This window comes from Orcinus orca, chromosome X (genome assembly GCF_937001465.1).
Source record: "Orcinus orca chromosome X, mOrcOrc1.1, whole genome shotgun sequence".
Lineage (NCBI taxonomy): Eukaryota > Metazoa > Chordata > Mammalia > Artiodactyla > Delphinidae > Orcinus > Orcinus orca.
The window spans coordinates 120,245,904-120,262,702 of NC_064580.1; the positions used below are offsets into that span (position 1 = coordinate 120,245,904).

At 38.8% G+C, this 16,799-nt stretch overlaps 1 protein-coding gene and 1 pseudogene across 9 annotated transcripts in view; both read right to left on the reverse strand.

Moving 5' to 3' along the window:
• The window catches only part of MCF2 (MCF.2 cell line derived transforming sequence), a 72,733-nt gene that overhangs the window by 27,971 nt on the left and 27,963 nt on the right, over positions 1-16,799 (reverse strand). For 5 of the 9 annotated variants that reach the window (XM_049704402.1, XM_049704404.1, XM_049704400.1 and 2 more), the window contains 9 exons: positions 15,643-15,834; positions 13,852-14,043; positions 12,385-12,556; positions 7,990-8,027; positions 6,637-6,725; positions 5,342-5,408; positions 4,583-4,698; positions 4,398-4,467; positions 2,492-2,584 (listed from right to left, as the gene is read on the reverse strand). In XM_049704402.1, coding sequence (XP_049560359.1) covers positions 2,492-2,584; positions 4,398-4,467; positions 4,583-4,698; positions 5,342-5,408; positions 6,637-6,725; positions 7,990-8,027; positions 12,385-12,556; positions 13,852-14,043; positions 15,643-15,834 — 1,029 coding nt within the window. Of the gene's footprint in view, positions 1-2,491; positions 2,585-4,397; positions 4,468-4,582; positions 4,699-5,341; positions 5,409-6,636; positions 6,726-7,989; positions 8,028-10,826; positions 10,875-12,384; positions 12,557-13,851; positions 14,044-15,642; positions 15,835-16,799 lie in introns of all 9 variants that reach the window. The other 4 variants (XM_033403646.2, XM_049704401.1, XM_049704399.1 and 1 more) reach the window with 1 other exon arrangement.
• LOC117196182 (uncharacterized) lies at positions 5,688-5,814 on the reverse strand (annotated as a pseudogene).

The window sequence follows — 16,799 nt, forward strand, 5'->3', positions numbered from 1 at the left end:
GGCCATAAAATGGAGTGAAGTTCTGACACTTGCTACAACACGGATGAACCATGAAAACATGATGCTGAGTGGAAGGAGCCAGACACAGAAGGTCACATATTTTAAGATTCCATTTATATGAAATGTTCAGAACAGGCAAACCTATAGTGACAGAAAGTAGCTTCGTAATTGCAGAGAGCTGTGGGGCTTGGGGGAAAATGGGAGGTGACTGTTAAAAGGTAATTTTTTTTGGAGTGATGAAAATGTTCTTAAGTTGACAGTGGTGATGGTTGCACAACATTGTGAATATAGTGAAACTACTGAATTGTACATTTTAAAAGGGTGAATTTTGTGTTATTTTAATTATATCTCAACAAAGCTGTTACCAAAAAAAAAAAAAAAAAGAATTAAATGAGCATTAAATCTAAACAAAGCAGCACCGGCAGCAGCAGCAACAGTAAGCATCTTAGACAGCATGCCACTGTGCAAAACTGGGCGGCTGCTGCCCTTGTCCCCATAGCAGAAGAAAGGATGTTTATCTGAAAAGAGTAAAACAGAGGGCCTTTGGACTAGGGAATACCAGGTCCAGCTGATGGCATCATACCATATTGAAAGCAAAGAGATTACTTGAATATTTATGTACCAACTAAGAGACTCTCAACCTTTCCCCCCACTTGGCTACCAGAACACTGGCAGTCAGATCCTTATTCTCCAGGTAGCAGAATGGAGAATCTGACCAGCCTGAGCAAAAGGACCTAAACATACAGGTCTTGGGGATCTTCCAAGGACCCAACAGTGAGGACCATGGTCAATAAACCCACATAAGCACAGGAAACTTCCAGTGAGCTTTTTAGTGCTTATTCCTAACGCGAGTGGACAACCAAATATCACCAGACATTTGAGGAAAGTGACAGAAACAAAAAAAAAAAGAAAAGAAAAGAAAGAAGAAAAGCAATATGAAGACAACAGAAACTCTGCAAGGAGGAGAAAGCTATTTTTAAAAGGAAAATCTATTATAATTCTCCTCATAGAGATAAGTAAAGATATTGAATTCATGAAACATAAACAGGGTTGTACTGAAAGGAACATTCAGAGAACAAAAAGGGGTAGAGGCTCTTCAAAATTAATAACATGATGGCAGAAACAAAACCCTCAACAGAAGGACTGGAAGATAAGTCCCAGAAGATACAGCAACAAGACAAAGACCCAGAACATAGAAAGAAAAGATAATTAGAGGACTGGTCCAGAATCTCCAACATCTGTACAATAGAAATTCCAGAAAGAGAAAATGGAGAAAATTGTGTGGAGAAAATCAAAGGAAAAAAAATCCAAGTAAATTTGGACAAGGGGTTCCAAATTCAAAGGGATCACCATAAGATTGGATAATGGCACAGCACTGTGATATTTTAGAACCCTGAGGATAAAGGAAGCTCCCATAAGCTTTCATAGAGAGGACAAAACTAGGTCACATGCAAAGGAACAAAAATCAAACTGGCATAAGATTTCTTAACAGCAACACTGGAAACTAGAAAACAATGGAGCAAATACCTTCAAAATTGTGAGGAAAATTATTTCTTACATAGAACTCTATACCCAGTCAAGCTAGCAATCAAGTGTTAGGGTAGAATAAAGACATTCGCAGACATGCGCGCTCTCAGAAACATTTACCTATCATGCACACTTTCTCAGTAAAGCTACTGGAGGATGTATTCCGCTGAACAAGTTAATAAAATAAGGAAGAGACAGATATGGCACCTAGGAAACGGGAGAGCCTGGGCAAGAGACACGTGAACAGACTCCCCGAAATTGATATTCACCAACATTCCAAGACGGCAGCTGCACAACGGGCTTAGTGAGTCTAGATGAGCAGGTCAGAAGACTCCAGGGGAGATGTTTTCAAGATGAAATTCAGAGAAAATATAATGTTTAAATGTACTAAGAAGAGATTGATGTAACTCTCACAACTGGGAGAGTTTGGGGTAGAATAGGGATAAGTACCTAGAAAATTAAGTGAGTAAAAAAGACACTTGTAAGAAAAATAATAAGGAAGGAAAAGCAACCGTCTTATTCCACATTATTCACCTGAGCACAGAAATTACATAGTCTTAATAATTTAACACTGTATATCAATCTAACCAGAGTTACACAACGTAACTAGATTGGACTATTTGGAGGAAAAGGTGTGTGTGTGTGGGGGGGAGCCAAGAACAATGAAAGAAAGCTAAATCCTCATCTTCCATCATGGGAAGCAGCAACATGAGTATGATATTTGGAGGTATGGAGGTAAATACCGAAAGAAGTAGCTAAAAGAGCAGAAAATAGTTGCCTCTGGGGAGCAGCATATATGTTTGTGCGCATGTATGCATATTTGGGGGTGGGTCAAACCGCTCTTTTATATATATATATATATATATATATATAACTTACTTAAAGCAGAAAATGAATTTATAAATAAGAAATATCCCAGTATCTTCCACAGAGAGTACATCCAATACCTGAACAATTACTATACCTGGAAAAAGGCGCATTCTGAATACTTCTTCCAAATTGCCTCTGACTTGGGCTTATTCTGACAATATTTTGCATACATTTGAAAATCATCTTTCTGTGATAAAAAGAAAATTCAAGGGTATTAGCAATTTGTGAGCATGTACTTTTCTTATCAAGGAAGCCTGAGCAAGGGTTAGTATGGCCAAGCATCACAGGGAATGTGGCCTAAAGGGCCTGTCACACTGGCAGCTGGTCAGAAGCCCTTTTTATATTCCAAGAACAGCATGCCCATCAGACCAGGTACAGGGACACATAATTATCCAAGGAATTTCATAACTTCCATTTACCAAGTTTAAGAGTTAGAGGGAGAAAAGAAAAGTCAGAGGCAGAAAAGTCTTCTTTGAATGAACTATGAAAACAGACTACTTTTTTCATTACTATGAGGTAACAGGATACCAAGAAATATGCTCCTTCTATGCTTTCAGTCTCTCGACTCCCTAGTGAATGAACTTACAGTAACTCCCGAGGTCTTTGGTCCCTCGGAGCATCATCATTGTACCATAACACTGTGAGGCATCTGCCCATGCTATTCTCTCTCCCTGGAATCATCTTTATTTGACCCACATGTAATGGGCTACCTCCTACTCACTCATTAGCATTCATCTCATGAGTCATCTCTTCTACACAACCATCATTTATACCTCCAGTCAATATCAGATGCACCTATTCTTGGCTCCTATAGGACCCTTTGTATATCTCTAATATACCACATCTCACACTGTACACAATGGATTCCCTGTCTTTCTATGCGGATGGTCTTGGTATTCCGCATTGCCTAGTAAAGTGCTTGGCACAGAGTAGGTATTCAGTAGATGGCTGTTGAATGAATGAACAGACCAACAGGCACTTATTAAACCCCTACTGATTGCCAAGAACCATGCTGACCTTATTAGAGATACAAAAATACATGGGATATGGACCCTGCCTCAATGAGCTTTCCATCTAGTTGGAGCAGATTTCATGAATATGTGTAAAGATGCGTAGTAATGTAAAATTCCCAATGAGTAGCACAGACATTAAGTACTACAGTTCAAAGGAAAGAGAGGTTGTTGTTGCTTAGGGAAGTTGGGGAGGAATTTGGCCATGGTTTAAACGCGTTTGAAGTTTGGATATGTTGAGAAAGGTTCTGCCTTATCCTTATTATTTTCTCACGCCATAAACGCTTTCTGAGACAAGATATCTCCTTGGAAGCTTTCAGTGATCACCTCTATCAAACTGACTCTCAAATCAAGACAAAACTGATCTTTCAAGAAGAGGAGGAACTAGATAAGCAGAGAACATTGTGAGAGAAAACTCTAATGGAAGAGAGTATGATTACAAAGCCTGGGAAGTCAATTGTACTAAGTACACTCTTAGGACGTAGAGAAATGAGCCTCCCTGAATGATCTTGTAGAATAAAAGGAACACACAGCTCCCCATTTTGCAAAGTTCCTGTGATAGATGCCTTGGTGTCTGAAAGCCAGACTCCATTTGATTCAAAGACTTCACATGTATTAGAGGGGAATATCAAGGCATCTCTTAGGCTAAAAATTAACCAAGCCAAGAATGGTTGTGCTGAGATGATCCCAAATCTCCCATCTTCACAGCCAGGATGGTCCTTGGACTCCTGGGATCACCCAGGGGTCAGTGGACACAAGCTGAGCCATTGTAGCATTTGATACCACAGAATACAATGGCCATTTGCACGTTCGAATACCCCATTCCTGTAACAAAACTTGGTTTAGCCTCAAATACTTGCTGGAGTGATGTGTTTCCTCCAAAAACATAAAGACATAAAAAATAATGCCTACCTTGTCTCTAAATCTGTAAAATGACCTGCTCTTTTGGTGGCCTATATTTATCTATTTTGAAATAATCATTGAACTAACCCTTTCCAGGAAACAAGGTCCCACTCTTTCTGGAGCAACAACGCAATCTTCCAGACTGCTCATGAAAATGCTGTAAAAATTTCAAAGAAAAAAATGATATGATTTTGTGTGAAATACGCTAAATTGATCAATAACCTTTTAAATAAAAATCACGAAAAAGAAAATTCAATTCAGCAATTACATACTTGCTATGGAATTCATATATTTCTGCCATATTTCCAAAGAGAACATCCTTTTTATTTCTCAGGAGAGGTGGTATAAGGTCAAACATCTCTGGATTATCCATCTCCTCTCTATAGCCCTACCCAAAATAAATACATTTATTCATTTAAAAAATATTTACATCAACATTTGATTGGGCCACCAAAGATATAGGTATAGCAGAACATATATGGGATTAATGGGTAAAGTTGTTTAAATTTTAACATTCAAATTTTCTAGTTCCCAAAGTTATCCACTATTATTATTATTATTATTTTAGATAGTAGAACAAGGAAGTCAAGGTTTTCTACTCAATGGGTAGAATAAAGTGACAGCTCTTTGGCCTTCAGGGTAGCTTATAGGAAAACAAAATAGAGACAAAATAGAAACCAGGTATGAAAAATGATATTACAGGTCATTAACTTCTCCTTAAACAGGCAATAATTGTTTAGTTTTTTTCAGACCAAATTAATATTATGACATTTGTATCAAGAGAATGTTTTTCTCCCATACTTAACGCTTTACATCACAATCTCTAAAGAGCACCCTGGGAATAATGATAACAATCTGCTGTATTCCTAAGGGAACAGCTTATCTGTTCTGTAACAAATTCTGAACCCACAATTCTCACTGCTGAGGGAGAACCTGAATATGTACATTTAACAATCAAGGAAGGAGACAAAAAGAGAAGTCTGCCCGAAGCACTTCCTAAAAGACAGGAAAACACGATCTGAGTCACTTACCAACAAAACAGCAAATAGTTCCCGAACATACACCTTCTCTGTCTGTACCAGCTCATTTAGGACGTGGCTAAAATGAAAGGACCACGTTTGTCAGTTATTTTATGGCTTTAGAATTGTATTGCAACATTTCACTTATTATCATTATAAATTGTCAAAGATGAAAATTAATAATGCAGGGGAACTACCAATGGTTTGGTTTTATCATCAAAATATAAAATTAATTCTATGGTTTCTAGAGTAAGTACTACGCACAAGACTCTTAAAAATTTTTTTTAAAAAAGAGGAGTGGGGCTCAGGAGTTATTTTTAAAGAGAAAAAAACCCCATCTTATTTCTAACTCACTAAGCTTAAGAATCATTTACTAAAAATTCACAAAATCTATTCCTAAAAATCTGGGGAATACTTTTTCCAATTAGCAATAATCGTGCCTCGAATAAACTTCATTGGCTATGATACTGCCACTGCGCAAAAGCTGGGAATACTTTTCTGAACAGCACAGTTTCTGCGCTATAGTTCCCTCTCTCTTGCTCAGAAAAAAATAATATTAGCATTTTAGGCACAATTTTTCCTTTTTTTTCCCAGTAATGTTCTGAAATTCTCCAAGACATGATTATACTGGTTTTCTCAAATATAGATCATACTTAAGTTTCTGTAGTAATTTTTTTACTGTCTTTTTAAAATAAAATACATTTTCCTTCCAATGTGATTTCTAATTGACATCATATTTAAAATTTATTTCCTCACTCCCCAATATAAGTTACCCATTTAATTTAACTTCTATCCTTGGCTTCTTTTAAATTTTTACACTTCTAAGAATTAACATTTAACAATCTTTGACTATATACATAACTTGCTCCAAAATACTGGTTACTTACTCAAAAGTCTGTGATATAAAGTTTAAAATGTGAATATTCATATGTGTGGAATATTAACATAATAATATAAAAGTGAACAAAACAATGATTTTTATTAGCACCTATAAAATCACATTGTATATCTACATAATCCTTTGTAGTTTTTGAAACACTGACCCATTCACTCTCACCTCTTTCATAAAAGAGGAGACTAAGATTCTGAAAAGATCTGGTTAATTTTCAAGTCACATAAACAGAATATAGGTTGGCCAGGCCTAAATCCAGGACTTCTGACACCTTCTCTAGTATACTTCTCATTACATCCAGTAGAACCCCATTCTGTGAACTCAAAATTCTAAGCACATTTGCCTTGAACACTGAATCAGAGCCTCCTACTGGTAGATGTATATATATGGGTGTATGTTAATAAATAAAAGATACTTCTTTAAAATATCCAGGCTATTGTCATTGTCCAAACTGGAGGACTGAGCAGAACTTCTCTTCTCCTGACAATCATGCACCACTTCAATCTGAAATGAAAATAAAAGTGAAATTAGCATCTACGTAGGTATAGTTCTTTTTCATGGAACTCTAGCTCAAATTAAGTTTTCTACGTTCTAACTGTATAGATAAACTGAAAAGTAACACTATGAGTATGATTTTTTCAGAAGTAACTTTGATATGTACTAGTTAAAAAAATTATTTTAGTTGCCTAAGAGGACAGATTTAAGATATTCATTACCATTTACTTTATATGTTAAGTAATGTTTCATTTCTTTGGCACTTCGGGAAAATGAGGTTAATTCATAAAAAGTTGATTGTACTGGGACATCCCTGGCGGTCCAGTGGCTAAGACTCCGTGTTTCCACTGCAGGGGGCACAGGTTCGATCCCTGGTTGAGGAACTAAGATCCCACATGCCGGGATTTCCCTGGTGGTGCAGTGGTTAAGAATCCGCCTGCCAATGCAGGGGATACGGGTTCAATCTCTGGTCCGGGAAGGTCCCACGTGCCTCGGAGCAACTAAGCCCGCATGCCACAGCTACTGAGCCTGCACTCTAGAGCCCGTGAGCCACAACTACTGAGCCCACGTGCTGCAACTACTGAAGCCGGCGCGCCTAGAGCCCGTGCTCCGCAGCAAGAGCAGCCACTACAATGAGAAGCCTTCACACCGCAACAACGAGTAGCCCCCGCTCGCCGCAACTAGAGAAAGCCCGCGCACAGCAACGAAGACCCAATGCAGCCCAAAATTAATTAATTAATTATTTTTAAAAAAGAACACACAAAGAAAACGTAGGGTGCTGCAGTTTTGAGGAGGCTACTCTCTGCAGATACCAGAATATCATGGCTAACTGAGAAGGAATCTTAAATCTAACAAGAAATGGATAGATGTCTGTTTTGAGCCAAGGGGATGGTCCATTAGAATCTGTCCTTTGTCCATGTTTCGTACTTGCAGGACTGGAATCACTTAGGAAAGAAATCTCCTTTTGTAAGAAGATGCAACAATTGTTTAGGTGAATTGAGGTGGGGGCAGGAATGAGAAGCTGGAACTTATGTGAGATGTTCTACAGCAATTATTCTGAACTTCAGCCAAGACCTGAGAAACTGCTCATATATCTGGGGCTACGCCAGTACTGCAATTAGACACAATGCAACAGCAGCTTTTTCTTTTCGATGAAGTTGGCTTTCAAATGCACAATATTGGTTTAGTGAATGAAAAAATATGGTTTTAGTCCCTATCCCAATTCTGCAACTACAGCAATAAGGCCAACTTTGAATTAATTAATGATATTTACTTTTATGTTGCTCTGATTTTGTCTCCAAGTCTTCCTCCCTGGTAGAGAAATATGAAAGAAGAATTTCAAACGAGAATTAAAATCAACACTTTTCATAAAAATACATGCATGTGTGTTACAGAGACATTAATGTTCCATCATGTTTATATTAGTACTTTTAAATCACACTATACATAACAGATGATTAGTTAGACTTATCTATATGATTTCAACTTCTTACAGAGCATGTTTTGCTATGTATTCACCCATTCTCTCATTCATCAAACATTTGCTGGATTGCCGAGCAAGCACGAAGCTAGGTGTTAGTACCCATGATTATTCGCAGGTTTAGTGTTCATTCCGATAACATAAGCATTTAATCAGAGGGTAGCTCACTGATTAACTGAATCAAAAAGAATTTCGGAAAAAAAATCTCAATTTAACTAACAATTATAGCCTCTGACATTTATTTGGCACTTACTACATGCCAGGCACTATTCTAAGCCCTACACGTGCATTTTCTTTTTTAACCCTCAAATCGACCCTGAGCAATAAGTACTACTTCTATCCCCATTTTATAGGTGACTAAGCTTAATATCTTGTCCAAGAAGCAAAAGTGGTACCCAAATCCATAAAGTCTACTATCAGAATCCGTGTTTCTAACCACTATATAAAACATTTCTGGGCTTCCCTGGTGGCGCAGTGGTTGAGAGTCCACCTGCCGATGCAGGGGACACGGGTTCGTGCCCCGGTCCGGGAAGATCCCACATGCCGCGGAGCGGCTGGGCCCGTGAGCCATGGCCGCTGAGCCTGCGCGTCCGGAGCCTGTGCTCCGCAACGGGAGAGGCCACAGCAGTGAGAGGCCCGCGTACCGCAAAAAAAAAAAAAAAAAGACAAGGCCGTTTAGGCTCCTAATTCTCAGGGCTGCTGGAAGGAATAGACTTTTTGTCCTTTCCTCCTCGGTGGGAGCCATGACAAGGCCCGCTCAGGGAAAGACTCTGTTGTTAAGTTCTCTAAATCTTATCCTTCACTTTCATTTACTTAAAAATATATTCTATATGGGAATATTTACCTTTACACGATATATATGTAAATAGATAAATATAAATTAGACTTAGTGGCAATTACCATATAAAATCAATTTCTCAATAAATACTGATACCCATCACTTTAAAGAAACTTGATATACAGACATCCAAAGATACTTATAAAGGAAACTTAGGGAGCTTCACTTATTAGCTTTACTAATTAATTCTTTGCAAATACATTAAGAGATGAAAAAGGAATATATACACAACTTATGAAGAATGCACCTTTTTCTGAAAAGCAAGGTAGATGTATTCATTCTTTAACAATATGACTATATATATATGTATATATATATACATATATACATATATATATATATATATATATATATATATATATATATTCTTAAGCACCTATACTCTCTGCTAAGCTTTGTGTCTGGTGCTGGGCATACAAACATGAACTGCACACAGTCCCTGCTCTGACAGAGCTTACGGTCTAGCAAGAGAGACAGGAAACAGGCAATGACGCTAAAGCTGAGAAGAAATGAAGAGGGGCTTTTTATGCCATGGCATGAACACCTGACCGAACTGGGGTGCAGGGGAGGAGGAGAGGCAGGAAGGAAAAGCTTACCTGAAGGAAGAGGCCTAGAGATAGGAAATCTGATGGCAGAGTAGGAGAGAACAGTAGGTGTAAAGTCCAAAAGGCAAGACAACTAGGGGCATTTAAGAAAAGAAAGTGGGAAACAGGGAGACTGTTGTAGTTGCCAAGGCAACAGATGGTTGTTAGGCTGGATTCCGGAAGTGGCAGTGAGGGCTAGCAGGGCGGATGGAAACAAGTGGGTCTTTTGGACTGATTAGAGGTCAGGAATGAGTGAGAAAGGGGAGCAGGAGAAATGGCATCAGTTTTGGGGTTCGCTGAGACTGAGCTGCCGGTAGGAAATTCAAGGAGGCAAATTGGAAACGGAGACTCTGAAGTTTAGGAGAAAGATCTAGACTAGAGCTACAGATTTGGGAGCTCAAACCACATCTTACCCCTCGCACACAATGTTCTTCCATAACTTCCCTCTGTATGAAATGTTAATTCAGCAAATAGTTACCACATCTTGCTAGGTGCCAGGCACTGTGTTAGATACAAGATTCTATTTGATGCAAATTAATGAAAATAAACAAACAAAAACAACAAAAAAACAGTTTGACTTATTTTATAAAAAATTAACACTTATGCCTTGATTTGACCAAATCTTTTTTTTTTACCAAATCTTATATATTTGGCTTAGCAATTAAAAGTCTTGAAGAGTTATTTGGAACTGATTGTTAGAATCCCCACTACTCACAGACCAATTAGGTAAAATGAACAGTGTTTGTAGCATAAATAATGCTCTGATTTAATTTAGAAACCATGATGGATAACAGATAAAATCATTTATCCATCCATGTCATTTATTCAGTAAGCTGCCTTCTTCCTTATAAATACATTAGGCAGTTCTAAACCGAGGCAAATTCAAGCTACTCCCAACAAATAGTTTTATTCTGGGTGACAGAGAGTCTCTACAATGAAAGCAAGCTTGATTTATTTTAACATGGCCAATTGTTTTCGTCTTATGAGTGGTCATTTGATGAAAGGGAATAATCTACTTTTTATATAGTTTTTTTCCAAGGTAATTTTAGTACTGAGAGAATAATGGATGCTTATTATGAAAAAAAGGAGAAAGTTAATCCTAGGCAGAATGCAAGAATGAACTGCTGCTGGTTTTAGATGCCAAACTGGTTTTTCACACGTACACAAACTCAGAAAATGTACTGATGAAAAGTAATAAAGATGGGTACCTTTTGAAAAAAGTTTACATGCTTGAAAGAAAGAGTATCCAACTCCCACTGCAGAAAGAAAGTGTAACGCCATTAAATAAGAATATCAGAAAGAAAAAAAATGAAACAACACAAAACAAAATGTACTTTTAGTGACTAAGGCCTTGAGTGGGTCTTAGGCAGTCTTTTCAGAGCTCTATTTCTCAACCTGAGGCATGCCGCTTTCGGAACGCCTTCAGAGGAGTTGAGCTTTTGGAAGACCATAAAGCAAGAGGCCTTAGTCATGAGGGAAAGAATAGTCTAGTTTATTGAGTATTTTTTTATATTCTACAATTTTTTTCCACTTTGTCTTCACAACAACACTTTGAAATCGGTAGGTATTATTGCTCCTATTTTACAGACAAGGAAACCAAGGCAAAACCAACAAAGGAGGTTAAGTGAACTGCCCAAGGTCACATAACCCATGAATGGAGCCAGAAATCTGAGCTCTGTCTTCTGTTCAGGAATATCAACCTATTCTATTTTTATTCTCATAGCTGTTGGTTTTTATGCCCTATTGGTTGTTTGTTCTTTTTATTCTTTTTCCCAGTATCTTCTTAGTATAATTTATTTATGGCATTGTTCATGGTTTGACTTGTGAGTATATTTTTATATTTAATAACTATTAACTATATAACTTTCATCATCTTAGCCTAGTTATCTGCTTTCATCACCTCGTTTTAATCTGATCCATGCTGGGGCTGAGCTGGATTTTTATATTCATTATGCCTGGCTCAGGCTTTCTCTGATTTTCAAAGCAGTTCCCATCATTAATGAAGTCTCTGATTCTCTCAGATCAAAGAGACCGAATTTAGTCCCATGTTCACCCACTCAACTAACTTAGGGCCCCAAAGGCCAAATTTCTTTCCCCTAAGAGGCCCCAGAGGCAGCTCAAGAAAAACCTTGGGGCAATAGTCATCTTATTTCCACAGTAGCTCAACATCACAGTGAGGATAATTTTTTTTATCCCATAGAACGTAGAAAACAGAAATGGATATTACATGTTTAACACTACTCTACAAAGATTAAAACGAGTAAACGAACTTTGTAACAGTTAATTACCAGTGAAACTACTCAATTTACCTGTGCCCATTTAGAAAAGGCAATTCATTCGATTATCTATCTATCTATCTTATCATTCACTTACTAGAAGCTAATAAGAACCAAGTGATAGTTTATCCCAAGAAGTGGTAAATACATGCGTGTATATACCAGTTTCATATGCTTTCCTCTACCTGCTGAAGAAAAGGGTGAGTTTGATGCTAGTATAATGTTCATATTCATTGCAACACTGGGCAATTCAGTCCAGATGTGCACCATCCGGTACTATACTATACTACTACTATGTTTAATTATTGTACGATAATCTCTATCACAACTCCTGCCTTGTGCAATGTAATCTGTACATGACCAAGGACGCTAAAAATAAAATTTCAGTTTCTCGGGACTGAAGAATGAGTTCAGTATTTACATCAAGAGTAACAAAGTAAACAATAGCAGGGAAAGAAGAGATAGAAAAGGGGAATGTAAGATACTCTACCTTGTTCAGGTGAAAAAAATGGTTCTCTAGATCTGATCAAACTGTCAGAAGCAGGTACTACAGATGGAATTGGCCTCACGTGCTTATCAGTCAGGTTTCTGAAACCGGCTTGTTGGTTCTCAAATATACTTCGGAGGTTTTCAAGCTTGAGTTGTATGGTCTGCATTTGAACCTGCAGGTTGCATAAGAATTCTATGAAATAGTTTCTGAAATGGGGGTCATTACAAATCCTATTACATTTCTCAGACTCAGACAGATAAAACATTAATATAGAGTTTAATATATAACTAGAAGAAATTTAGGAAAGTAATGGGAAACAGATTAATGCATTATTTCACATGGTTATAAAACCAGAAGGTCTCAGCCAAAACAACTTGAAGAAGAAATTTATCAAGCAGTCATGAAATAGGTCACTGCATAAAGTGATTTACCCTTCATTGGGTGAAAGGGGATCAAGGCCTGAAAAGAAGGCGTGTTTGGTACGAGAAAGCCACCAGGTTAAGCATTATCACGGTAGTTTGTTATATTTTAGCCTGCAGGACATTCTATAGTTCACCATGTCGTAAAAGGTTCCTCAGAGCCACTGATGATTTGAGGCAGCTAGAGAATCACTTGGTTATCGCCATGTTTGTGATCTTCTGGAGTATTCCCCTCAGATCTGCAGCTAAGAATGGATTTAGATACTGCTCCAAACTTAAGGGTCAATGAGACATTTTAGCAGCAAATAGCATCACAAATGCTCTTATCCACAATGTGGAGACAGGGCTTCATGGCAGCTGCAACAGGGTGGTGCTGAACTAACCTATAGCTCTCTACCCTGCCAACACCAGCCTCTGCTGCTCCCCCTTCCCCAAGAAGACACAGATCCTTCCCTCATCTCTTCATCCTCAAACTGAGTAGGAAAGCCAGATCTGTGTCCCCAGAGCATCTGCTGGTAGTCACTGCAGCACGAAGGAAAGATGTTTTGGGTAGAGTGTTCTTGATATGGGTCCAATATTCTAGGACAGTTTTGGGCCTTAGTCCAAGGATGCACAAGAAAATGTATGTGAGAGCTCCTAGTATGTGAAAAGAGTTGAAAAGTAAGGCAGTCATGGGACTTCCCTGGCGGTCCAGTGGTTAAGACTCTGCGCTTGCACTGCAGGGGGCACGGGTTCGATCCCTGGTCGGGGAACTAAGATCCTGCGTGCCGCGTGGTGTGGCCAAAAAAATAAAAATAAACAATAAATTAAAAAATTAAAAATACTGCAGTCAGAATTCAGAAAGGAAATTACTCTTCATTACAAGGCAAACATAAGCCTTTGGATTCTTTGACGCCTAACAGTGGCCCTGATACAACCCCTAATCCTTGAGAGAACTGTGTAATTGCAACGTGATATAAAGTTACCTGTGAAGCAGTAAAACTCTTATCAACACTAGTGCAATTATAGTTTTTTAAAGTTTGTTTACTTGCCCCCAAAAGCCTCTTACCTTGAGCTCAGGGGATAAAATCATATCAAATTCATACTGCAGGGCTTCAGGATCATAATTTATAAAGGGTGCAGCCATTTCAAGAAAAGTTTCCATGTCTTGGAGGGCTTTCTGAGCATCTTTCTTAGACTGAAACTTATTTATTTCTTGATTAGCCAGAAGGCACTCTCCTTCATCACAGCACTGGTGAGCCTGGTGAGCAAATCACACACATGCACAAACCATGAATGAATAAAGAAGAAATATGTTTGTCCCTTAGGAGAGTGTTTATCAGCTCTGGCTTCTGTGAATCAGAGTTGTTTTCAGAGCTGTTAAAAAAAAAAAAAAGATATCCGGTTTCTACCCCCAGAAATTCTGATTCAGTAGCTCTGGGCTGTAAGCCAGGCATTTATATTTTTACAGCATTCCACAGGTACTTCTTTTTTTAAATTTTATTTATTTATTTGTTTATTTTTGGCTGTGTTGTCTTCATTGCTGTGCACGGGCTTTCTCTGGTTGCAGCGAATGGGGGCTGCTCTTTTTCGTTACGGTGCGCGGGCTTCTCATTGCAGTGGCTTCTCTTGTTGCACAGCACGGCCGCTAGGCGCGTGGGCTTCAGTAGTTGTGGCACGCGGGCTCAGCAGTTGTGGTGCACAGGCTTAGTTGCTCCGCGGCATGTGGGATCTTCCCGGACCAGGGCATGAACCCGCATCCCCTGCATCGGCAGGCGGACTCTCAACCACTGCGCCACCCGGGACGCCCCCCTCTTCTTTCTTTTTAATTGAAGTATAGTTGATTTATAATGTTGTGTTAATTTCTGCTGTACAGCAATGTGATTCAGTTATACATATACATACATTCTTTTTCATATTCTTTTCCATTATGGTTTATTACAGGATATTGAATATAGTTCCCTGTGCTATACAGTAGGGGCTTGTCGTTTATCCATCCTATATGTAATAGTTTGCATCTGCTAATCTGAAACTTCCACTCCATCCCTCCCTCACCCCCCCTCCGCCCTGGCAACCACAAGTCTCTGTGTCTCCACAGGTATTTCTGACACCCAGCCAAGTGTGGGAAGTGCTGTACTCATTTCATAATGAGGAATTCATTCTGCAGCAGGTGTCTGACCATTCTCTCAACACCAGCACTTCAGCTGCACGTTATTTTCCCAAAATCAATAATTGAAATATGAAACTCCTCGCAAAATATCAAGTGTAATATAAGTGCATAATGATTGCCAAGGACAAGGATAAAAGTTTCCTTGCCAGAGAAGGAGATGTACAGATTAGAATGCTCACATTCAGATCCGATGCCTATAAGTGACACCCCTATTTTACATTCCACTGCCATGATCACAACTTCTCTTCACCGCCTAATCATCAAAGGGGTCAGACCCACAAGCCATGGAGGAATAGTTTCCAATCACTGTTTAATTTGTTATTGCTGTAACTATGAAATGTGGAATGAGTGTCAGGCTTTAGCAAAATGCCCCCAGGGCTTTTTTAAGTGTTCTGATTGCAAACTATCACCAGGGCAGAGGCTACAGAGATGGACCCAAAATAGAGGAAGCCACTGCCACCACCACGTCAATATTCAGAACAGAGGCCAAAATTCGTACAATACTGGACCTGCTCTGAATACTGCAAAGTAGACGGAGTAAACAAGCATAATCAAACTCAGTCCTTCAGACTTCTTACAAATTTAATTCCAAAGCTATACCAGACCTTAGCCCCATAGCCTCTGAGAAGGACCCAGGGGAAAAAAAAAGTATCTTCTCTTTCAGAAATGCACCATGTCCTATGACACTACCTGCTGTAGGATTTTATGCATTTTAAAGGTCCTGCTGAGCTGTATCCGTTTGGTTTTGATCTCATTCACCAAAATATCAGAAAGGTAACGTAGCTCATTGCACCTCTGGCAGATCAAATCCAGGGCGTAATGGTGACTTGCTGCGAGCCTGTGTCCATGTAGTATCACGAACTGGGCCTTTGCTAACAGGTCCTGATTTTAAGAAAGAAGGGAAACAAAAACTGCATGATCTCTTTCTGAATAGAGGGGGAGAAAAGAATGCAATTAAACAAGCATAAATGGTCGAACCAGAGACATATATTGCCAAATATACAGTTTGTTGTCATACTTCTGCTGGCGGCAAAAAAAGCCTCCAGTTACAGTCACTAGTTATGGCAGTGATGTCATCAGAAGCTCATGCACTTCTGGTCACAGAAACAGAAAATTAACCAGCCTGCCCAGAATGTGGATTAGATTTGTTCCTCTTGGTATGTACAGATTTAGAACAGAACCGCATATATCAAATGAGGTACACAAAAGCCAAGTGAAAGCTAAGGGATTTCATATCATTTCAGTCTTGGAAATCCCATTAGGTCTAGTCAGCATCTACCTGAGTACTTTACACACATGAAGTGACCGTCACAGGGTTTCCCTGTCAAAAGGGATCTCAGCAGCCTAGTCTCTACTCTATCAACTACTGACCGTCCCCCAGCCCCACCCAGTATAGCGCAAGATGAAAAAGTTCTGGAGATCTGTTATACAACAACGTGAATACACTCAATGAACTGTACACTTCAAAATGGTGGAGATGGTAAATTTTATGTTGTGTGTCTTTTACCACAATTAAAACTAAAACTTATTCAAAACACAACAAAACAAAATGAAAACAAACAAAACAAAACCAAACAAAAAATTCAAAGCTCCCTAGTTTGCAAGCCAGTTTGCCTTCTCTTTCTCCTATACCATAAAGATTTGTAAGTTGCCCCATGATCACAAAGATCTACAAGCACAATTTCAGAACTAGGCACCACAACTGCTGCCTCTCAATTTTGGTTTTTAGATGCTTGTGGTACACCCATAAATCTATTTGTTTGCTGAGAACACACCTTAAAAACAATGGCCTTACTCTCACATACGAGACAGGAGAGCAAGGCTAGAATGTGCTGAGTATTAAAGCC